Source organism: Trachemys scripta, chromosome 6 (genome assembly GCF_013100865.1).
Source record: "Trachemys scripta elegans isolate TJP31775 chromosome 6, CAS_Tse_1.0, whole genome shotgun sequence".
Lineage (NCBI taxonomy): Eukaryota > Metazoa > Chordata > Testudines > Emydidae > Trachemys > Trachemys scripta.
The window spans coordinates 65,769,585-65,793,645 of NC_048303.1; the positions used below are offsets into that span (position 1 = coordinate 65,769,585).

The 24,061-nt window shown below is 40.8% G+C and overlaps 1 protein-coding gene across 1 annotated transcript in view; it reads right to left on the reverse strand.

Annotated features, from left to right (window-relative positions):
• Positions 1-1,307: 1,307 nt before the first annotated feature.
• TMEM232 (transmembrane protein 232) overlaps positions 1,308-24,061 on the reverse strand; it is a 133,250-nt gene continuing 110,496 nt past the window's right edge. Inside the window, exons 13-14 of the mRNA XM_034774871.1 lie at positions 8,806-8,899; positions 1,308-2,613 (exon numbers count right to left, since the gene is read on the reverse strand). Coding sequence (XP_034630762.1) covers positions 2,425-2,613; positions 8,806-8,899 — 283 coding nt within the window. The 3' untranslated portion in view covers positions 1,308-2,424. The remainder of the gene's footprint in view (positions 2,614-8,805; positions 8,900-24,061) is intronic.

The following is a 24,061-nucleotide window of genomic DNA, read 5'->3' on the forward strand; positions in this document are numbered from 1 at the left end:
TTTAGTTTCAATAAACATTGAAACAAGGAAACCAGCTCAATTTGAAGACAAATCTGAGAGACAACCTGTGCTTGCGGGGGGAGGGGAGCAGAACGAGAGCAGCCAGTTGCAGCAGTGTGACTGAGCATGCTCAGTACAAGCCAAGCAGCAAATCAGGGCTGGGGGAGGAAAGGGGGCACATGACCTCCCCCCCCATGTTGCCTCTGGACCATTTATTATCTGAATTCTCTTCTAATACCAATGTAAATCAGGAGTAAACCCACTGAAGTGAGTGTGGTTACAGCACAGTGTAAAATAGCCATACATGCTCTGTAGTTTAAGCCATGTACACCTCCCCGCCCCTTCCCTGTGTTTGGAGGAGAGCCAAAAGCTGATAGATTCTGGCTGGGGAACGTGGGGGAAGCATGAGCTATGTGACACATTCCACCAATCCTGCAGATTTTAGGCCGTAGGGCAGGCTGCTGTAGCAGTGGAAGGGGGATGCTGGTCGTGAGAGGGGCAAGATCAATGTGATGACCATCCTCCATGGTATTTCATCCCTAATCCTGCAGAGATTTTTCTCAATGGATACAGTCATGAACCAATCGGCATAAACTCCTGTGGGTTCATTTTAGGCACAAAGGAATTTTCCTTTGTTTGGGGAAGGGGCTCAGGACAGCTGTTAGGCAGGCATGCAGGATCGAATGACTCCTTTCAAACCCATTATCAGGGGAAAAAGAGGAATGAGAGGGAAAGCTTGGGGAACAATTCAGAGAGACTGAGTATTCTTGGGGATACTGAGATCCGTAGGGTTTCCCTACTGGTCTTGAGCTGTGCATTTCACAGGTCTTCAAAAGTAACCCTCCAAACATGAATCAATGTAACATTGTCTTTGGTCACCTGAAATGTCTGCTCAAAGAAGCATGAACTCTCCCATTCATCACAGCTATTTTAGCTACGATGCCTAATGATGACACTTTGAGGGTCAGATTTTCAAATAACTTAAGTGTGCAATCACATGCCAAATTAGCAAATGCAAGTAGTACAACTGTGCATTCAAAATCACATAACCACATGCCCAAGAGGCCCACTGCCGGCAGTCGGAGATCTGCTGTATTTCAAGAGTAATATGATTCTAGCCCACTCTTGCTGATTTCTTAGGGTTTTTTTTTTTAAAAAAGAAACTTTCAAGAAGAATTTGTTTCAATTCATTGCTCCCGTATTCTGACAAGTTTATAGCCAGTTTTATTCTAAGATTTGCTCACACAGGCAAAATTCAGTTGATGCTCATTCTTTTTCAGAGATGATTCAGAAATGCCACTTTATCAATTATTTACGACTAATTCATATTTAATTGTTTAGTAACGAATACCAACTACTTCTATTTACAAATGATAAAATATGCTGTGTGATCATAAGTCAAGAATTAATAGGAAGAAATGCTAATTATACTATTGGAAAAAAGATAACTGGAAAAATTGCACTCAATTGGGACTCTTAGTTGCTGCAGGTTTAATGACCACTTTTCTGATATATCTTATCTCAAAAGAGTGTAGCAAAAAGTGATGATGCATGAAAGTTCTTGCATTTAGGAAATAACTGGAGCTTTATGAACCTTTCTTAAGGAAACCTGAATACAGAAAAATGTGCCTGGTTTTGTTTCAAACCCAAACTATGGACAAGGTCACAAAGGTTTGCTAGTCCGGTGGCAAATATGAGTTGCTATTTGGCCAGTGTATGGTTCTGAAGGGAGAACATTAGAAAGCTCTCTGATTTCACATGATTTTGACCTGAAATCAGGTAAAATTTGGAAGCTTCAGTTCATTGTTGGAAGTAGAAACTCCAAATGAACCTCAAGAAGTCAAAGCTATAAAAAGGTTTTCCCTAAACCCATTTACTGAATTGGAGCCTTTTTGCGTGTTTCTGAGATTAATGGGCTAGAGCCTTAGCAGCAGCTACGATCAGCTCAGGGCATGTGAGGGGCAGAGGCTCCCTGACACTAGGCCCATCCAAGTCCTCCTTATAACAAAAGGCAACCTCAGGACTACTCTACATTAAACCTGGCTTCCCATGACCTAAAAGGGCTACTCCAGCAGTTGGGGAATACTGGATGCTGTGGTGCTCCAGCCACTTCCTCTTATTCCAAGAACACCCCCATTGCTAAGGACTCTGAGAGTGATTGGCATAGAGCTGCTTCGACAGCTCAGTAACACCCAGGAATTTTTCCTAGACTGCTGAAATCCTCAGGGGAATGGATTCCTCAGGTGTCACAGAGCTGCAGACCTGGCACGCTAGGTCATTCTACAAGTACACACCAATTGGTCACTGGGGAGCAGAGTTATTTTTTCTAGTTTTTCTTTTAATTTTAAGAATTTAAATTTAAATTAGAAACTCAGTCCCGTATTTGTGCTGGTTGCTGAAATACTGACAGTTGGCTCTTTTAATTCACTGTATCAAATCTTCAGCTTTGTGTGTAACAGGAAGCTCATAAGGTTTGGTTTTCTTGTGCAGCTTTTCTTCTCGCCTTTTCATAATTTCTCTGAAGTCCTCTTCCTCCTTCCTTTGTTTTTCCTGAAGTTCTTTCTCCAGGAGCTCCTCCTCTTCCTTAAGTCTGATCTGCAGCTCTTTCTGCCACTGTTGCAAAACAAGAGAATGATTTCATTTTGGTGCATGATGTCTATATAGGAAAAAACACAATTTGGCATAACCAGGGTTAACGTGAGCAAAACAGTTGCACAAACGGTAAGGACAGGTATTTAGAAAGAGGGCTTCTGTTGGAGGCTTGCGACTGTGTGCAAGGGTTGGGGCGGTGGATGGATGTCATAGCTTGCCTTATTGCTGCTAAAACAGAAGTGTGTGACTTTGCAGGGAGGAAGGCTCACACATCCAGTGGAAAATATCATTCATTTGTAGACAGCCCTGCTCAGCTCTAACTTAAACATAATACAACTGGTATTCATATTTCCAATCTATCTCATGGTTTCACTTACAGACATTCTCAATGCTGATAAACTGGGGGAGAGGGGAAATCAAGTAAGAAATGTATTTGCTTATTTCAGTCTTTATAGGGAACACAGGCATTGCCAGAAGTAAAAACATTTTGTTGAAAAAGACTGAAAGTATTATAGTGCTGCAATCAAGAAGCAGAAGTTAATGTCTCTTCTTTTGTTCCTCAATGACAATGTTATTACTGCATTAATGGAAGCCCTGCAGCTACAGACTCTTAAATACAGAAAATCCAAGTCTGAGTAACACAGCAATAAAAATATGTCAGGTGTTTTGGGGTTTTTTTTAGGTTTCATAAGAAAAATAAAGTGGGAGGGGGAGGGGGAGGGAAGAGGGAGGAACCACAGTCTCAAATCACAGGACCAGGTATGGTAAATTCTGGGCTGAAATGTAAATTTTCTCATGCTTCTGGGAAGCTGACTGGAATATTGTGAGGCCCACTGATGCCTTATGGGATAATCAATCCTAAAAAGTAGGTGTCTTTTTCGAAAAACTTCCCCCACCCTGAAACAAACCAGTGGCTCAGGGGCATGTTGTCCATGGTTACAGTGAATGTCAGCTGAGAGAAGTGCTCTGAATTATCAAAAAGATTTCAATACACTTGGTATTTTTTCTGTCTCCACAGTGACAACTCAATGGAAAATTAAATCTAAAAGCTGTTTAACGTAATATTTCTTTCGTTCCCAAACCTGGCTTTATAAAATCAGCAATATTCAAGTCAGCAAAGAAAGGTGAATCATATATGATAGCATACAGAGAATAAGGAAGTCTTATGATTGCTTAGGGGAGATTCATATGAGAATTGTGATGGGAAAAGCAAGTCCAAAAACCAAAACAGCACTTCTGATTAACATAACAAAGAAAAAACAAGTGTAAATGGTGTATTCTTGGTAATTTGAAGTCTTTAAATCATGATTTGAAGACTTCAGTAACTCAGCCAGAGGTTATGGGTCTAGTGGGTGAGGTTCTGTTGCCTGCGATGTGCATGATGTCAGACTAAGGCCAGAAGGGACCATCATGAGCATCTAAAGTCTATGAGACAGTTAAGAGCCACACCTAAACCAAGGCCTGATAGAGTCTGCCCAGGAACCAGCAACATGTGGGCTGTGGGTTTGAATGGGTATGGATCTGACCAGGTGTGTGGATGGGTGAGAGAGAGAGACAAGAGTGGGGGAAGACAAGAAACGGAGAGATAGTGAGCAGAGAAAGAAAGCGAAGCAGCAGCCTGTAAGCAGGGTGATCCTGAAAGAGCTCAGAGAAAGGTTCTGGGTCCGGATGCTGGCTGAAAGAAGCTCAGGGTGTAAGCAAAGAACCATTTTTTGTTCTTCCTCCTGTGTTCACAGAAGCAGAACTTTGTACATAAATAAACAAAAAATACCAGACTCCATCATCAATTTCTACTCCCAACTGGAACATTCCCAGTGCCCTGAACTTTGACTAGCCACTCAAATAAAAAAGGGGTAACAATATTTATATGAAGTCTAGTTCCTACAACTTCCAAAAATCATATGTTCCAACAGGATTCCCTCAATGTTACCACCAAAACTGATGGTTGAGGAGGACTGAATGTTGCTCCCTTGCAGAAATACTTGAATACTGCCAACCATGCTAGAGAGATCTCAGCAGGCATGGTGACTAGAAATTGGAAACTGTTCTCCTCTTGAGTCTTGCAAAATGGTGTTACAAAAGTACTGTATTTTGAATTTGACATGGACACTGCTGATAACATCCCAGCAACGGTGAAAATGGCCATTGGATCAATGATTGCAAATCAAATTTTGCTCTTAGTTATGCTCATGAAACCCAAATGAAGTCAAAATATAAATGTAACTGAAGGCATAATATTGACTACGAGTGGTCAAATCCTTTTATACCTCATGCAAAAGATGGTAGCTACTGTAGCAATATAGCATTTCTCTACCTCCCCACTAGGGTATTGGCACAGTATTGACAAGGCCTGGTCCTGCTATCACTGAAGTCTCTGAACTGCAAAACTCCTATTTACTTTAATGGGAGCAGGATCATGGTATTAGAATCTACTTGAATCTAAGCCATTTACATAATTACACCACTTTCTGAAGCACCTGCTACTATTGTTCCAACCAAAACTATTTAGCTCCAGATCACAGCACCAGGCCGTGCTTTCTCACATGCTGCCTCTCACGCTTGGGAGAAGCTCCCAGTGAGCATCTGCAAAATTAACTCATTATCCTCCTTCAGATCTCTCCTTCAAACTCTCCTCTGTCATGGTGCCTTCAAAAAACTTGCCAAGTTAGGTGGCTGAGACCACTGTCGATCATGCTGAACAATCTTGTCTGATTGTTTCATGTGACTCCCTTGTTGGTCTGTCTGTAACCATCTGTTGTCTTTTTGGGGCAGGGATGTTTTATTCTGTTTGTACAGCACCTAGCACAATGAGGTTCTAGTCCGTGATTGGGGTTCCTAGGCACTATGGTAATATAAATAATAATAATATAGCAGTTCTCACGAAATTACAAAATGCTAATATGTAGCTAAATGTTTTGACAAATTACACTGCTCTACAGCCAAAATGCTTCTGAAATAAATGTAGTCAAACTTTACTAATTATGGGTCACTGAGAATGAAAATGATGCTTAAAATTGTTGATTGGCTCTAGTTTTCAAGATATGCTATTGGGTCAGTATATACGACCCTTGACTTGGGAATGGCGGAGGATAAGTGAGGATAAAGGGAAGGGATCTCAATTTAAACCAGAAATGACTAAAATACATCTTTGACTGGATCTAGGAATAAATCTATGACTGGGTTTGGACAGTACTTGCTTTTTAGGCAAAACAATGAATGATGCAATCTGAAGCTGGTATTGCATCATACATGATATGAATTGCATCATGTTATTCCTAGAAGTCATGGATGATGCAATCATAACGAAGTTTACATCACTCTGCTGAACAAATTGCCCAATATCAGCTCTAGAAATCATACAGTGTCGTGCTCTCTTATTTGTCAGTGTTACAAAGAGTATTTTGCAAAGAGACACATTTCTGTTTAGCCAAAGTGAGCAGAGATGCCTTGTACTTGTGTGAACAGATAACTTCTGCTATGTTTGTGGTGAAGTGACTTTTGCATCACAAAAGCGCAGTATAACCACTATGGTTAAGAAAGCCTATCACCTTTCTTTTGGCTGCAAAATTGGAGATCAGGACAAGAGGTGGGCCCCACACATATGCTGCAACACTTGTGCAACAAATCTTCGCCAGTGGTTGAGCAGGAAAAGAAAATCTATGCCTTTTGCAGTGCCAATGATTTGGAGAGAGACAACAGATCATACCAGCAATTGTTACTTCTGCATGGTGCCTCCAGTTGGGAAAGGTGTGTCAAAGAAGAAAAAGTGGACTGTGCATTTTCCAAACATTCCATCAGCTATACGCCCAGAACCCCACGGAGAAGGACTGCAGGTTCCCGATGCACCAGAATCATTCTCACTTGAGTCAGACGAGGAAGAGGATGAAACTTCTGGTCCTGAACCATCAATGTCACAGGACCCACATTTTCTCACATCCTCCTCCTCTGAACCACACCTCATAACACAAGGTGAACTGAATGACCTTGTCAGGGATTTGGAACTACCCAAGAGTAAGGCAGAGCTGTTGGGCTCCAGACTACAGCAGTGGAATCTCCTGGCAGGTGATGTTAGGGTTTCCATGTTCCGTGACCGTCAAAAGGATCTTGTCCCATTCTTCTTCATGGAAGGTGATCTTGTAGCCTGCAACAACATCGATGGTGTGATGGCAGCCCTCAACATCGTTCACGATCCAGATGAGTGGAGACTGTTCATTGATTCATCGAAGACGAGTCTTAAAGCTGTTTTACTGCATAATGGCAATGTTTTGCCATCAATTCCAGTTGGTCATGCAGTCCATATGAAGGAAACCTATGACAACATGAAACAACTTTTGAGGTGCATAAACTATGACCAACATCAGTGGCAGCTTTGTGGCGATTTGAAGGTTGTTGCTCTCTTGCTTGGTCTGCAGACTGGTTACACAAAGTACTGCTGTTTTCTCTGCGAATGGGATAGTTGTGCAAGAGATTCCCACTACATCAAGAAAGATTGGCCACTCTGACAGTCATTGGAGCCTGGGAGGAAAAGTGTTCAGCGTCCACCACTTGTTGAATCAAGGAAGATTTTGTTACCACCCTTACACATCAAGCTGGGTCTGATGAAGAACTTTGTCAAAGCCATTGACAAAACACAAGCAGCTTTCAAGTACCTCAGTGGAAAATTTCCAAGGTTAAGTGAAGCTAAGATAAAGGAAGGTGTCTTTGTTGGTCCTCAGATTCGTGAACTTCTTCGAGATGATGCATTTGACCATGCACTGCGTGGCAAGGAAAAGACGGCATGGAAAGCCTTCCAGTTAGTGGCAATAAATTTTCTCGGAAACAACAAGGCAGACAACTACAGGTAGTTGGTGGAAAACCTCCTCAAGGCATACAAAAGCCTTAGTTGCAACATGTCACTAAAGATAAATTTTTTGCACTCTCATCTAGATTTTTTTCCACCGAACTGCGGAGCAGTGAGCGACGAGCATGGCGAGCGATTTCACCAGGACATTGCAACAATGGAGAAACGCTATCAGGGCAAATGGAGCCCATCAATGCTTGCAGACTATTACTGGACAGTGATAAGAGATGCTCTATTTAATGAATACAAGAGACAAGCCAAGAAGCGCCGAGAAGACACTGAATAGGACTAAACTATGTACATAATAGTTTTTTGCCTTTTGTTTCATAATAAATTTTCTTTATATAACCCTTTTGCTGATTTTTAAAGTGTTACATAAACAGGACAGGTGAAATATTATCATGTAAAGCAACCATAAACACATGAAAAGACCTAGGTTTACAATTTATGATTAAAACTCTATCTACACAATATACATAGACCTAAAATGTAAAAACTTAAATATCTTAGAAACAGTAGCCAATCAGTTGTTTTAATTGTCATATTTGAATTCAGCACATCACAATACATAATAAATAGCCTATTTTATCTCTGAAGCAGACGACTTCTCAAAAATTGTAGACCAGTGTTATCGGCACAATGCCTTCCAATTTAGCCATCTGATACACTCCAATGTTACTAGAGTCTGTTGCCAATCAGGAATTGCTAGTGGCAGTCCATCACTAAGTCTCCATGAGCTATAGTGAAAATTTACCTCTGTAGTTTTGGCATATCTGTCAAGTTGAGTTTAAGCAAAGAGGTCAAAGTGAATATATCTTTCTAAATAAATAAAAGTAGAATGTAATGATATATTTTTAGATAAAGAAGTTGCTGCCTGAATGCAGTGTAGTGGATTAATGTATTGCTTTAATGGACTAGCCTCCTGCCTCTCCAGCTCATGTAAATCCTACAAGAACAAAGTGATTAAGAAATCTTTTTGATCTGTCAAGGGTAAAGGATGGTCACCAGAAAACTGAGTCAAAGGGTTTGGATTCAGTTGTTAGGAACACACATCAGAAGAAATCAGTGCTCTGTACTCAGATGTAAGATTTTTGTCAGAAGAAATCAGTGCTAATTCAGGGCACTAGGATTAGGCTATTATTTAACAAATAACAAAAGGCAGTGTTTTCCATAACTTAAGGAAGCAAATAAGATGCACTTGTAGCAGAGTTAAAAGGTAATAAAGTTTGGCAATGGCTGAATTTTGGAATGCTCAATATTCAATTTATGTGAATGCATATTTTTTTCAGGTCTGCTTCTCCTTGCTCAAAGAGCTTTTTTATAATTGTAAACAATGCTACTTGTCAAACAAAAAAGGGAAATAAGGATCTTACCTGATCCTCAATTATCTTCTTTAGCTCCCTATCTGTCCGGGTAAGGATATCTGGATATGGATAAATTGGTGTTCTTGCTTGCAAAAGTTCTTCCCTTTAGTAAAAAGAGAAACATCCAGCATCATGACATATCAGCATTCCTTTTCTTGAAATCATGCCTGCATCTATGCTAGTCTTTTTGAGGAAATCTTCAACCAGTGCATTTCTATCAATGGAAAAAAGAGTTGGAGTGCTAATGTAAATAGAGCTCAGGAATTTTCATCACTGTGTCATCAGACCAGCTCTGAGTAACGATCAATACTGAAATCTTCATAAGTGCAAGTAATGCTGTTTCTCTGTATTCCCTATTCTGTGCTAAGTATAAGGAATACCATAAATATTGCAGTAACATAAAAAGGCTACCTGTGCACTTGCAGCATGATTGTTTCAACTGTCTACCTACCATAGGGTTACCTATAACACCCATCATAGTAGTATCTAAAATTGTTTGCAATATTGTTTGTTGCCATGGTGATTCCAGGATATTAGATAGACAAGGTAGGCAAGGAAATATCTTTTGTTCGTCCAACTTGTGTTGGTGGAAAGTACTAACTTTAAGGCTTCTCAGAGCTCTTCCTCAGATCTGTGGAAAGAAACCAGAGTGTTTGAGCTAAATACAAGTTGTTAAGTAAACAATCTGTCCCAACTTATTAGCTCAGACACTCTGGTTTCCTTCCCTAGACCGGAGAAAGAGCTCTGTGAAGCTTGAAAACTTGTACCTTCCACCAACACCAGTTGGTTCAGTAAAAGATATTACCTCACCTACCTTGTCCCAGTAGCATCTAAATCCTGTTAATAAGTATTTTTATAGCAGAAGTCACAAGGGGGTGCTGTCACATAGTCTTACGACTTTTACTCAGACTGTGAGCAATGTGGTCTCTGAAGAAATGCTGTGTTGTTAGCTTTTTTGTGATGGAAGTTCTTTGGAGGGAGCTGTTGCAAACAGAGAAGTTGCTCTCTGCCTTAGACTCTTCCTCTATGGTTAGTTCTTGGTGCAGAGTTGCTTCTAAGGAACCAGGCATTAGTATTTGGGCTGGGATTCCTGCAAGAGGGTTTTGGTTGAGTGTTGTTTGACTCCTTATGTCCCAGCACTGGTGTAAATCAACAAGTTATACTAAGAAAATGCCAAAAGTCAGTGTCACTGATTTCTCCTTAAATGGTAAACCAACCTGTAAGATGCTGACTTCTGCTACTGCTCAGCAGAGGGGCAACAGTATTCTAACTACACATAATAAGCACTGTTCTATCCAGGACTCTGGGCTAAAAGATTGTTATCAGATAGTGAGCACACAAAGAAGAAAAGTGATGAAGCTGCCTTGCATGCTTTCAAAGTTGTCAACAGAGCTCTAATCCAAAGCCCACTGGAGTCACGCAGTCTTTCTATTGACTTCAGTGGGCTTTGGAGGAGGCCCACACTAAAAGAAAACGGACGGCCAAAGGCTTTCCCTCACAGAGTGGAGAATTTGTTTCTCCATCTCTTAAAGGGGAATCTAGACAACCAGATCCCCATGTTTCCCCCTTCTTGTGATAATTCAGAGGACTACCCTGATGCAAGGAATGGGGAAGTTGGAATGGAGAATATTCTCACACCCTGTGCTTATATTTCAGGAACAACCTTCTCTCTTCTGTTGTCCTGTTAGGAGTATTTCTTTGGGAGAGTTGCTGGTTTCTTTCATGCCCCTCTTCCCTATTAATGAGGGTATTTGTGGGGAGATCATTAGTTCTGACCCTGCCATTCTCACCACCCGCAGGGAGCACTAGAGAGACTTCCCCTGCCTCCTGTCTTCAGCAGCTGGGCTACCTCATGCTACCTACTCTCCTGCTGTTGACATGAGTGACTCTTGGGCGGGGAGGGAGGTTCCTTCTCAGATAGAGCAGGTGGGGGGCTCCCAGAGGCCTCCAAGTCCCTTCTCTCACCCCTTCCTCCCCAAAATGTATCTGTTTTGAAAAGCAACACTCCTATTGGACAACTGACTCTTTTTCCTCCCTGTTTTCTTTACACAGTCAGGGTCAGGGAGTGGGCAACACTATACAGCTGACCTAGTTGTTCTGGAGCAATAACAGCTACTATACACAATCATCCAAGAGTCTGCTCTTGGAACAAGCTAGCAGATTGTTTAAAGTGAGTGAATATGGCTTCTCTGGGCCTTTGTCTATACTAGCAAGCTCCGTAACTGTAATTTGCTACCAGTGCAGCTCCATCAGTAGTAGCTGTAATGTAGACAGCTTTCAGCTATTATTACCTCCCTGACTCTGAGAAGGATTATATAACCTGGCGATTAAAAATACGTTAGATATCTCATGTGTAGATTACAGCTTACACAGTTACTACCACAGATGGTGCTAAAAAGAAACAAGGGCAAAGTCCTGCAAGCAGCCTGGAAGAAAAGGGACATTGTGTGAAGTTGCTTTTATTGCCAGGGCTGAGCAGTACTGCACAGTGAAAAAGGCAGGAAATGAAATAAAGGAGTTTCCTAAAATTTAAGTTGTACTATCATCTGGTAGTAACAATAATAAAGAATCATCATAATATATTGCACATGTATAATACCTGCCATGTGAGGATATGAAAGCACAAAACAAATATTATTTCAGCCTCACATCACCTGTTAGATAAGGAAGTATCCCTATTATACAGCGACTAGAACCCAGATCTCCTAACTCCCAGTCCTGTACTTTAGCCTCAATATTATGCTTCCCTCTCATTTGTAGCCAGCCAAAATGTGGGTGCCATAGGGTCTTAGAGCACACAACATGGGACTACACAGGAATTTGCAAGCTCATAAAAAAGATTGAAAAAAGAAACTAAGTGAGAGAACAGGAGAGTGAAGGATTTCAGTTCTGAATGTGGCCTGGCCATCTGTATTACTTATATATTCCTGGGTGTTGGATGCATACTCCCTTCCTGTGAATTCCCTTTTTTTCCCTGTGTTTCCCTGACAATCTAGACATTTTTTTAACCTAGGTCTTGTTTTGCATATTTAATTGTTTTTCCTCAAAGCATTTTTAGTTGACTATTGCATATTTATTTTAGTAATTATGCCTAATTGTAAAAGTAGTATAAATTCAAGTAATAATTATAAAGAGCCTTATACAATTTTGTGACTAAAATATGCCACACCTGCACAGTAAAGGATTTCTGAAGTTAAAAAGCTTAGCAATTTCAAAGTATTTCCCCCCCACGTAGTGGAGATGATTAACCCACATTTCTTTATGCTCCAAGAGACACAAATAACATGTTTTTTTTTTAAATGAAAAAACACCTTTTTACTAATAGCAAAGCATAAAAAACTGAGGCAGGGATCTATCTTTTTTACTTGCCCGTAAAGCACCAGGCACACTTTCTGCATGGAACAATGTAAAGAATATAAAAAAATAAGATGTTTTTCACCTGTGAGGCTCCCAAAACCTTTACAAACTATATACATACAGTAATTACTTTCCCCTATAGAGCTAGGCATTTTCTATCAGACTGCTGAGATCTTATATGATAAAACTCAGCCAAGTTTGAATTTCTTTAGTCCAGTTAGGCAATACTGAAAAGAAGGATTTGTTTTATGGTAAAAAGATTGATGCTACATTAAGTACAGCGGTTATAATAATAACCTACAATGGCTTAAAAGAGAACTGGAATAGTTCTTTAAAAACAAAAACAACCCAATAAAATGTTTCTTACCTGTATCAACCTTATCCCATTTGCTTCAGCTACCAAGTAAGACTGTAGCTCACAGATGGACAAATTGTACCATAAAACCTGACACACAATTGACTATACCATATATGTCCTGTACTCTGGCCAACCTGTACCATTTTTGACTACCTGGTTGGTTAAACTCTTTCAGTTTCTTAGTTCCACATCAGCTCTCTCTCAATTTTGTGCAGTACAACACAGTTCAATTTCATCTAGAGAAACAATCTGAATTGCTTAAATTTCCTTGGAACTGATTTTGTAGCATCTGAAGTACAAGTGGTAGTTTCTCAGTGTTCACACTAAATAACCCTGAATTGATTTAAGATGAAGCTGGTCAGTAAAGATCAATTGAGGGCTGGTGACCCACAGTAGAAAAAGAGAAATGCAAATCATGGTTTTTCTAGTGAACAGAAAATAGATGTTGTCTTACCGATCAAAACCTCCTTTGCAGATTCTGCACTGGGGATATAACTTGAAATTGATAATCTTTAAACTTTTGCTCAGGGCTGTGAGATTTTAAAGGGAAAAAATTGTGACCTACACTTTACAAAATGACTTTCAAGAAAACAGCTGTTCCCAGCAGTTCACTGTATTCTATGTATTCACAAGCCCTCTAGCACAGAGGAACAGCATCAATGGGCTCACCTAAGATTGTTGAAAGCAGACATTTTAATGGGTTTTTGCCATTTCCTGTATGCTAATCTTTGATATTTTTCTTCTGCTTTATTTTCTACTAACACTATTCATACATTTTAAACAGAGGAAGAAAAATGGATGGCAGGACTTGTGCAGCACTGAAAGCAGCCTGATACAATACCTGAGTGCATTTGTGCAACCACAGTATTTTCAAACAACTGCAGTGCTGAATCCCTAAAGTACCTGACAGATGTCTATGTATGAACCAGCTGTACAAGCAGCAAGTATTCTCTAATGTGAAACCACTTTAACTTAACATGAGACCAAAATACCCAGTTCAGTGAATTTGATATTCACTTAGCTAACAAGCTTGAAGTGCCTTATTGAAATCCATATCAAATGCTTACTAAAAGTGAAGCTGCCACCATCATAGTGAGCAAAATCATAGTATTTAACTATGGATAAAACAACGTATCCTTGATTTTTTTCACATTGTTGATGTATCATCTATAGACATTACATTTATAACAGTAAAATCTTTAATGTTTAATAAAAGATAAGTGTTAATATAGTCTGTGGTGTTAACTTTACTTATAAATCATTGTGATAAAGCTCTCACTCTTAAGCTTTCACCTATGTTAATGAATTGAGATAATTATCTACATAGTGCCTCTTCAATATTCTCATACTGTAAATGGAAGGTTTCTTTCAAATATCTAAACACCTACATACTCCATAGCAAAGATTTATAAATTGCCCTCAGTGGAAGATGGAGATTTAAACACAGAACTATTTATATTTCCAAAGTCGGAGCCTTTTGTTTTACTAAATGGAATAAAAGGATTATCTGAAAACACACAGAGAAATTAGTATAGCAGTTAGCAGTACCTTTCATTTACATATTGGCCTCCATCCTCAGTTGTGTTAGTCACCTTGTTCTGTTCCACCTGTGCACAGCTGCCCTAAAGCCAGCATAGCTGACTACACCGGGCCTCCCGTGGGTCTGAGGATTCTCTAGTGGTGTGGAGCTGGCTTAATGGCACTGCATCACACCACCTCATTTGGCCAGCACAGGGAAAAGCTAGGAAGGAAGGGGCATGGCAGAGGCATCCCGGACTCCTAGTGATCCCCAGATGCTAGGACAATGCCTTTTGGTGCCCCTTCCTAAATTACACTGTTCTCTTCTCACAGGCAACCAAGGAGGGGAGTGATTTTTCCTGAATTGTACTGTAAAACATCACTGCTAAGTTTATATATTTTTTTTCAATTTTTAATTAAAACTTTTTTCGTTTCATTTGTAGCTGATGTAGTGAGGTTCTATCCTCTTTCCTGAGTATCCAAATATTTTTAAAAGGACAACAGTAAGATTAAGATTCCCCTATTTTCAGGCCAGCAGGAAGGCATACTTGGCTGCCAGCATAAGTTAGAGAAGCCTCCAGGTTGCTTTAACTTATATTTTGCTATTTAATGGTCATTCCAGCAGTAGCAGTCCAACCCCATCTCCTTCCTCGGGTCATGCCCTTTGCACCAGATAGTACAGAGCCATTATGCTGTCTCTGTGTCATGAAGGAGTATTCTGTGGAGGCTGGATCCAAAAAGGCTTTACAACTCTTTTAAGCCACCAGAGTGGTGTGAAGGGGCATGTCACAGGGTGACTGCCCCTTTAAGAGGTGAGGGGGTCTAGCCCTACCTGTGACACTTTGCTTGCCTCCCCAGGTGGAGAAAATAAGCAAAGTCACATGACAGGTAGGTCATGTGGCAAAAATCAGGCCATCTGGGGAGGAGATAAAAATATAAAGCTCCAGAATGAGTGCTAAGGGTAGGGAGTAGCAGGTTAGATAACCTACAGAGAGACTGGTAGAAGCAATCCTGTCTGAGTCCCAGCAGAGCCCAGGAGTTCAGGGGCCAGGACAGGAGGCTTGGTTGAAAAGACTCTCCAGAGAGATGAGGGGCTGCAGTAGAACTGACAGAGCTCCTTGGCTCAGAGGTAACTTAAGGGGGGAGCAGGGAACCTGAAGCTCTGGTGACTGAGGGTGAAATTGGAAACCCCAAGTGAGAAGGGTCACAGGAAATTGTATCTTTATAAAGACTTAATAAATGAGACCCTAGGAAAGGCAATATGATTGTGTATTTTGGGTGTGGAACAAGTTATTTGGAGAGGCAAGAGGGACCTGAGGGTAATGTGCCTTCGGAGCCATGTTGTGCCATGAGGGAGCATGTTGTGCTCTGGGATGGTACTTGGCCCCAATACTATAATGCAGCAGTTGTCAAACTATGGGTTGTGACCCCATTTTAATGGGGTCACCAAGGCTGGCATTAGACTTGCTGGGACCCGCTGCCTGGGCTGAAACCTGAGCCCAAGGGCTTCAGCCCTGGGTGGCTCGGGTCAGGATACAAGCCCCATGCCTGGGACCAGGGCCAACGAGAGTGGGGGGAAGCCGGTACAAATTACTGTGGCCCGGCGGTCTGGAAGGGGGCCCAGCTCCCCCCCCCTCCCGTCGGCCCTGTTTAGCCGGTCCACCCTTGCTGGAGGGCCCGAACCCGCTCTTGGCGGCCCTGCCTGGGACAGTAGCCTTCAGACTTAAGCTTTGGCCCCTCTGCCTGGGATGTTGGGGCTTGGGCTTTGGCCCACCTGCCTGGGGCAGCGGGGTTTGGGCAGGCTCAGGCTTAGGTCCCCTCTCCCGGTGTCATGTAGTAATTTTTGTTGTCAGAAGGGGTTTGCAGTGCAATGAGGTTTGAGAACCCCTGCAAAAATACAATGGGACATCTGGCCCATAGTCTGTAAATCAGTTTGGGGTCTTTTGAGGATGATGTGTTTTATAAATAGCATTTTGACAATATTCCTATTATGTTTTTTGTATTTTAAATCTGGGAGGTGATGATCTTTTCTATAGTTTGTAGTGACCTATACAATTTCCTCTTGCTCCATTTCTGGCCGGCTGCTGCATTAGTTTTCTCAGATTTGTCTGATTGTTATTTATTCTAGTATATTTGTTTTATTTTCCTCCTAGCACAGTCTCGCTAATGGAATTAGTTACACTTTCCTTACTCTAAGTGCTGAACTGACATTTTTTTATGCATACAGGTTTTCTTTGAGTTTCTTCTGCTTTTGGATCCTGGATTCTTTCAGCTGGACTTCTGCCTGTAAGTTCTCTTCCTCAGTCTTCTCTTTGCTAAGTTATCGTAGCAGCAGCCCAGTGCTTGGAAAATCATCATCTGTTAAACTATGGATATGCTGACGTTTTTAATTTCAAGGAAGTGCTTCACACGAACTCTCTGTTCTTTTGGTGATTGCACTCAACTTATTTCTGCTGAAAATGTTAGATAGTAAACCCTTAAATCTGTAATAGAATGTTATCCTCACATGGCATCGGGCTAATGTACATCAAATGATATAGGATGATGAAATCTGACATGATCTAATGAAAAATGATGCATGCCTCAGATGCTTTAGTTTTTTTTTACTATTTGCTAAAAGTGGCCAGAAGCAGCTCAGTAGCTTCAAGACATGGAACTCTGTTAATAAACCTTGGGTTTAAAAACAAAAAAGAAGTAATAAGTAGCTGAAGCACCTCCAATTTTTATCTGCAATGTCCAACACAGTATACTACTGGGAAATTTCATTTGGGTCTTATTACTTGACATCAGCATTGCCATGTCTGCATTTGCCTTAATTTGTAGGTTCAATCATTCCCTGGTTGCTCCCTTGTTGTTATAAGACTCAGATTAGTCAAAGACTTCCTTTATACCACAGTGTGCTGCAGTATAAAGTTTCTTCTCGTTGTCAGAGCAAGGTGCTTGCTATTGTTTTTGTTGTAATGTCACTGTAAGGTGTTTAGAAACTGTTTTAATAGTCTCTTGTTTAGGACCTAGCTTCTCATGATCAGCCATCTAAAATGGCTGTTTTATGCACACAGCTACTCTATACTTTGCTTGTGCAATTACCTCTACACCTGAACATTTTTGGGGTGTAACATAGGAGTCTCTCTTTGGAAATATTACTTTCTGAAGCCCAGTTAATTGTGATATGTCTGTCTTGCCAACTGAACTACCAACTGTTAAACTGGAACTGCTGAGGACAAAGTGAAGCTGTGATATAGTAATGGTGACACCTCTATAATAGATTCTGCGAGTGCTGCTGCACAGAGGGGAAAATTGGGAACTTTACAGGGAAAATTGCAGCCCACAATAAAGTGGTGAGGAAGAATCCTATGACCTGATTTAATAAAATCTGTTTCTGAATTTTTGGTGGAGTTAACTTACCATATCAGTTCGGAGCCAGGGGCTCAGACCTCACTGGGCTTCTTTTTAACGTTACCCACAGAAAATATCTAAGCAGAGCACTGGCATTCACTGCCCTGCTATGTAGCAGACAAAGCAGAAACAACACTGGTGCCCCACCTAATGATTTGCAACTATACAAAACACTTCTACTTCCATAATGCTTCACAGGCAGAACACCCAGCCTCACTTCACTAGCCAAGCAAAATGTAATTACTTTACATCACTTGTCTGTCTAACCAACCAACCTCATTCTAGCAATAAAAAGCTGCACTGTGCTTCAAGAAGTAAAACATGAGTTGGCTTCTAAAAGGCTCAGTAAAGCAAAGTCTAGAATACTATCATTCAAATGAATTACAAAGTGAATATTGTACTGTCATGAATAAGCAGGTTTCAGACTCGCTAGAATTAAAAACAACATTTTAAAGTGAATAATGGTTAATTCAAAACTATGATTAGCTGACACAGGCTTCATTTTGTGTAATCTGATTCATGGACTAATATGTGATAAGTAGAAGCATTTGCTTATTTTCAGCTTTGTTAGACAGGGATAATAAATAACTGTTCAGTATAATAACCAAGCTTGCATTTCCTGCATGAGACATGCTATTCTGGAGATGTTACATATTTCTTCAGAAAGGTTTTTGAGAGAAATTCCAGAAGGGCACCTAGGAGATTCCCTTTGTCCCATGCAGGGTGCTTATATGAAGCAGGGCTCTGCATTGTGCGGAGAGGGCCCACTCCCTGTGCCACCACCCATTACACTTGAAACAGCAAAGGAAGTCACAGAGGGGGCAGCTCCACCAGCCCTATGCCCTTTAGGGACTTGTCTATGGCACAAGAAATAGTTGGACAGATCCACTCTATTAGCCCTTTTGCACTAGAGCTCAAATGGGCTGTCACGCAAGGAGTGAATCTGACCCCATGCATTTGTATCTAATAGAAATACCTACCAGTAGAAATAAAACGACATGTGCCACATAAATGGACAGGCCACTAATTTTTCCAGAACCTGGAAGTGTTCTCCAATTTAATACCTTTCCTCTGCCTCATTGATAGGTACTGTACAAACACAGAACAAACAGTCTCGGTCCCAAAAATCTTACAATCTAAGTACAAGACAAGAGGCAACAGACGTTTACAAACAGGAGCACAAGCAAAATAGCACAACATGCTGAAACCACAGCCTACCAGCAGTCTAATTACTGGCAAGCTTTTTTGTTTGTTTGGATTTTTTTTTTTTTGATAGGTATCATGGAAAAGAAGAGGGGATGGATTTGAAGGTGGATAATGAGGTAGCTTTGTAGATGTTTATGGCAAGTTCCTCCAAAGCATAAGGGGAAAGCATGGGAAAACTCAAAGATGATTGTTTTGAAAATGTAATGAGTAGGTTAAGGAGGCTGGCATCATAGGACTCCACTGGCTCCAAGTACCATACATGTGTTTAAATGTCAAATTCTGAAACATAGATTTTTTTTAATTGAGCCAATTAAAATTCAGGCTATTCTAAAGCAGATAATTTGAATGCAAACTCTCTCTCTCTCTCTCTCTCGAAGAAGAAGAAGAAGAAGAAGAAGAAGAAGAAGAAAAGTGAATTCCCCTACTGATGTGTACTAAAAAGGCTCAACTGCAGAAGAAAATGTCAAATTTTGCATTCCATTTTCCAATGCAAATCAGAATTCAGTATTTTGAGAACAGCTTATAAATGTAGCTACAAACTTGGAGATATGAGGCTATTGACAAAATAGCCTTCGGATAAAAAAAATAGCCACATTACCGTATATACTCAAAATTAATGTGAGGAGGTAGAACACAATATGAAGGGGCAGAAAGCACAAACAATAAACACATTTTCCCTAATTTAAGCCTGGGTTTAAAATGTAATTATAGGCAGCTTCCATTATGCAAAATGACATTCACCTTGTAAATTTTCACATGTAAATCATAGTACTAACATATTTAAAGGTCAGAATTCTTGTAAAATTAGCTTAAAGGGAAACTTTTTTACACATAAGAGAGAAGTGTAGGTCTTTTTTAAACAGGCAGAGGCATAACTCACTACTAGCAGAGACAAAGGAAGCCATGTGAATGACTATCCTTAACTTTTAAAAATGCTGTGAATTGTACTGTTGAATATATAGCATATGGGAGGCAGCATCTGAAGATCAACTCCATAAACATTCTATTAGTGGTACAGTTTGTCACAGATTTGTTAGGGTCCCCCATCAGAGCATGGTGATATAAATAAAGTGGCATGTGGTGGCTGACCCTTGTTTGTGTGTGCAAGGTTGGCAGGAGAGGACAGTGAAACTTTCCTTTAGTACAGAGGCCAGACACACTTGACCTCCAAGCTTCTCTGAACTCTGGTGTAAACATTCCTGTGCAAGCCATCTGAAAAGAAATGAGGAAGCAGAGTCATGGACTAGCTGGCAGACTTGCGCAGCCACAGAGGGGAGCGCACACAGCACCCTCTTAATTGGAGGGGTAGAGACTGTGGTCCCCAGGAGCTCTAAAAGCCTTTCTGCCCTTCTGAAGGACAATACCACCTGGAGCTCACAGAAGGGACACTCCACACCATCTCCAATATGGTCTTTCATTCTGCCTCTAAATTTTCCCCTCTAATTTCTATGAAACTTTGGAAAAGACCTATTAAACATAGGCCCAGATCCAGAAAGGGATGTGGGTGTTGCAATGCTTAACTCTTAGGCCTCTAGAAAATTACTGGACCAGCAATGGGATTCACAAAGCCCGAGTTAGATGCCTAGCCTCCCTGTACAATGCATGGGGGGGAGAGGTGCCTAAGAATGGGATCCACAAAGCCAGCATGCTGGGCGAGGAGCCACCTAAGCTAGACAATGGGGAGATGCTGATGAGAGGAGTGAGTCCTAAGCCCCTTCTCTCTGAGTTTGGCACCTATCTCTTCCTGTGATCCACAGCCAACCACCCCTCTTCTGGTCAGTTGGCTTAGGCATATAAGCTGCTTCTTGCAAAAGTGAGATAGGCACCTGCCTAGCTGCACATGGTGGTGGTGGTGCCCATGTAACTTTTAGCCCTGGGGTTAAAATGCTCGCCTCAGATGCAGGACACCTGGGTTCAATTCTCCCCTCTGCTCAGAGGCCACATACCAATCAGCTCCAGCCCCAGACAAAAGTTTATTTTTCCATGGCTTGTGGATCATGCTAGGGTTTAGGTGGGCAATAGGTGTGTCAGTGCCTATAGTGAGAAGCATTAAACATACCCAGAAACATCTAGGCACCTACAGGGTTAGGAGGCAGTCTAGCATGGGTTTTGTGGATTGCAGTGGTGCCTAGAACTGGGACTTAGGTGCCTAGCTGCACAAAGGAACTTGGACGATAGACACTCTAGCCCCAGTCCAGCAAAACATTTAGGTATGTGCTTGACTTGAAGCTCAGTGCGTACTCAATATATTGACTTAAGAGGACCTACATTTTCAGAAAGAACTAGTGAATCTGTGCCTCGGTTCTTGTGCTCCCAACTTGAGACACCCTTAAAGGGGCTTTTTTAGAGGGTAGGTACTCAGCACACTTGAAACATCAGCTCTCTTTGGAGTTTCTCACATTGGAAACCCCAACCTGAATCAACCATAGTTGCCACTTTTGGAAAGTGAAGGCCAAAGTATTGATAAAGCTAACTATGCATTTCTTATTCCATATTACACTCTGACTGGTAGATGTAATTGGAAATACACATGCTGCCAAATCAGTATGTATTAATAGTGAACATGGAAAAGCAAGTTTTAAGTATGGAAGTATGAAACTGCAGTACTCTCTCATGCTGCATACATTGGTCACTATTAGAATTTTAGTAACAAGTTTGCATTATCAGACAGAAGTGATTTTTTTTAAACCTTCTTAGTACATTTTAACCTTAACTACTGAGTAGTTTTGTTTCTTGGGTAGCAATTTAATATGCATCTGGTGTCTGTTATCCTGCAATTATTAAATGGGTCATTATTTTAGGCAGCTGTTTTTTAATTGTGGACATCAGAACCTACAAAAGTGAGTAAATGCATATCCTCAGATCTCCTCTTTTTGAGAAGGTGGATATGCAATCACCTTCAATTGGACTTAAGAAAGTTTGCAGAATCATAACTATTAATTATGTGTTTTTTCCCCCCTTCGAAGCCTAATCATGAAAGGCTCTCTTGTGACTCCAAGAATCAATGCTGCATTGGGTAAGGCGAAAGAGATCCTGCTTCAGCAGGGGAAGCTGAAGGCCTCCTACCTGTGGAAGACTGGAGGAGGTATAATGCCTCTGAAGGTGCATTAATTGTCTGACACCTTACACTGGTGTTAGTTGTAGACTGCATGTTCACACTTAGGCCTTGGCTACACGGGCAATTCACAGCACTGCACTTGCTGCGCTCAGGGGTGTGAAAAACCACCCCCCATGAGCGCAGCGAGTGCAGCACTGTAAAGTGCCAGTGTAGTCAGCGCCTGCAGCGCTGCACGTTCGCTCGCAGCACTGCAAGCTATTCCCCTCAGAGAGGTGGAGTACTTGCAGCGCTGCGAGAGAGTTCTCGCAGCGCTGACGGCGCGACTACACTCGCGCTTCACAGCGCTACCACGGCAGCGCTGTGAATCCGCGAGTGTAGCCAAGGCCTTAGATTGGTGTTCAGAAGGGGCAGGGAAACGGTTATGCCCCTTCCCTATACAGACAAGACTCCCTGGGGGCCTGCAGTGCTGCTATCAGCATTGGCTGGCCTTTCTTTCCCCTCCCACTTGCCCCTGAGTGCTGAAATTGATACAAGGGTGGAGGGCCTCCCTACAGCTTTACATTTGACTTGAGCCCCACTAAACCCCTGCATTCTAAGTGGTGCCTGAGGCCTTGCCACTGCATTGACACAAATTTCAGCATAGCAAAGCAACCATTTAAGTGTATGGCTGCCTCTTGAGTGGGTGGAATATGGTCCCTCTCCCCCCTTCACTGCACCCTGGCTTGGTAGCTACAATTTCTGGCTCTAAATCACATGGATTTCTTTGGAGTCTAGCATTTGTGACATTAACTCTGTTGGAGACTGATACTTAAATAATTTCTCCTAAATCATAATGTTTAAGTGTGTGGTTTTTTTATACACCAACATTAATGTATCACAATATATTTTTACTAACACAATTATCTAGAAAAGGGAATTATTTGGTTAGTTAGCAGAAGTTCCAAATCCTGCTGTTATGGGAATAAAAAGTACAAGTAGGACACTTAGCTTTGTCTGGCTCAGCTCTCCAGAGCGCAATACACCTAAAGAAAAAGCAATACTGGGGACAGAATGCAGGACCTGAAAAGAATTTGTCTCACTACTTATAATACAGTTTAGCAGCAAACTGAATTTAATTTGCAACAATAACTTGGTCGTGAGACCTTTATTTTGTGCAGTTATCAGTTAATTTGTGAAAATATATAACAAATATTGTATACTGACAATACATACTGGCAGGCAGAATGGAGGGAGTATTCGGAGACCAAGATGATGAGCATAGAATAAAAATGATGCTAGACTGATAGACAAAAGGGACTAGGAACTCCTGAGTTCTAATCCCAGCTCTGTCAGTGACTCATTCTGACTTGAACAAATAATTCAATTTCATTTTATTTGCTCTTCCTCCTCTGCAAAATTGGGATTATAATCCCACCCACCTGCCACATAGGGATATTGTAAGAATTAATTAGTAGAGCAGAGAAAATCACTTGCAGTGAATAATTTATACAAAGAATTGGCTCTTCTTTTCTGCTCAAATTGCCTGTTCTCAAACTTGTAAAATATATCTGGTGTGTGAAATTATCCTGCAAAATATATGCAAATAATCCTAGCTGTACAGACCTAACTAGGGCTATGTGAATAACTGCATATTTGGTTTGTGTGCAGGTCCAAAAAATAAAAAAATCACTTTGTGCTAAAACAAAATCAAAATGTTCAGTGAACTGAAACGTTAGTTTCACTTTATATCAACCAAAATATCTAATTTCAATTTCAAGGTTTTGAAAATGTTAATTTTTTTCTATAAAACTGAGGGGGAAATCCAAAATGGAAAAACCTTTCTGAAATGAAATTACAACTTTTAATTTTGAAAATGACAAAAAAGAACCATCTTGTCACTTAAAAAAACAAACAAACTCAAATTCATTAATTATTTTGGTAAACCTGAACCTGCACTATTTCAATGAGGGATGGGGAGGTGTTTGTATGAAAAATGTTGCCCAGCTATATTCAAACAGTTTAGGAGTATTCAGAATCAAATTTTAGCTGTTGGCAACTATGATTGGATATAAAGATCACACAATTTATTTTTTCTCCCTAACTGGATGAGCATAACTCCCAGAATTGGATTTCTAATGTGAATACTCAGTTGTGTTCAAAATTCACCTTCTTTGCAAGCATTAGAATAAATCATACAACTCACTGTTTCCTCAAACATTGCTGCCGCCAAATCACTTGTTAAAACACTGCATAAAGAAACACACAAAGGGTACAAACACAGGCCCAAAGAATCCAATATATTTTCAGTTGATATTCACAGGCCTTTTTAGATAGTATGTGGATATCTTAATTAGTTAGTGAATGTACAGTGCTTTGAAATGTAACACTAAGTA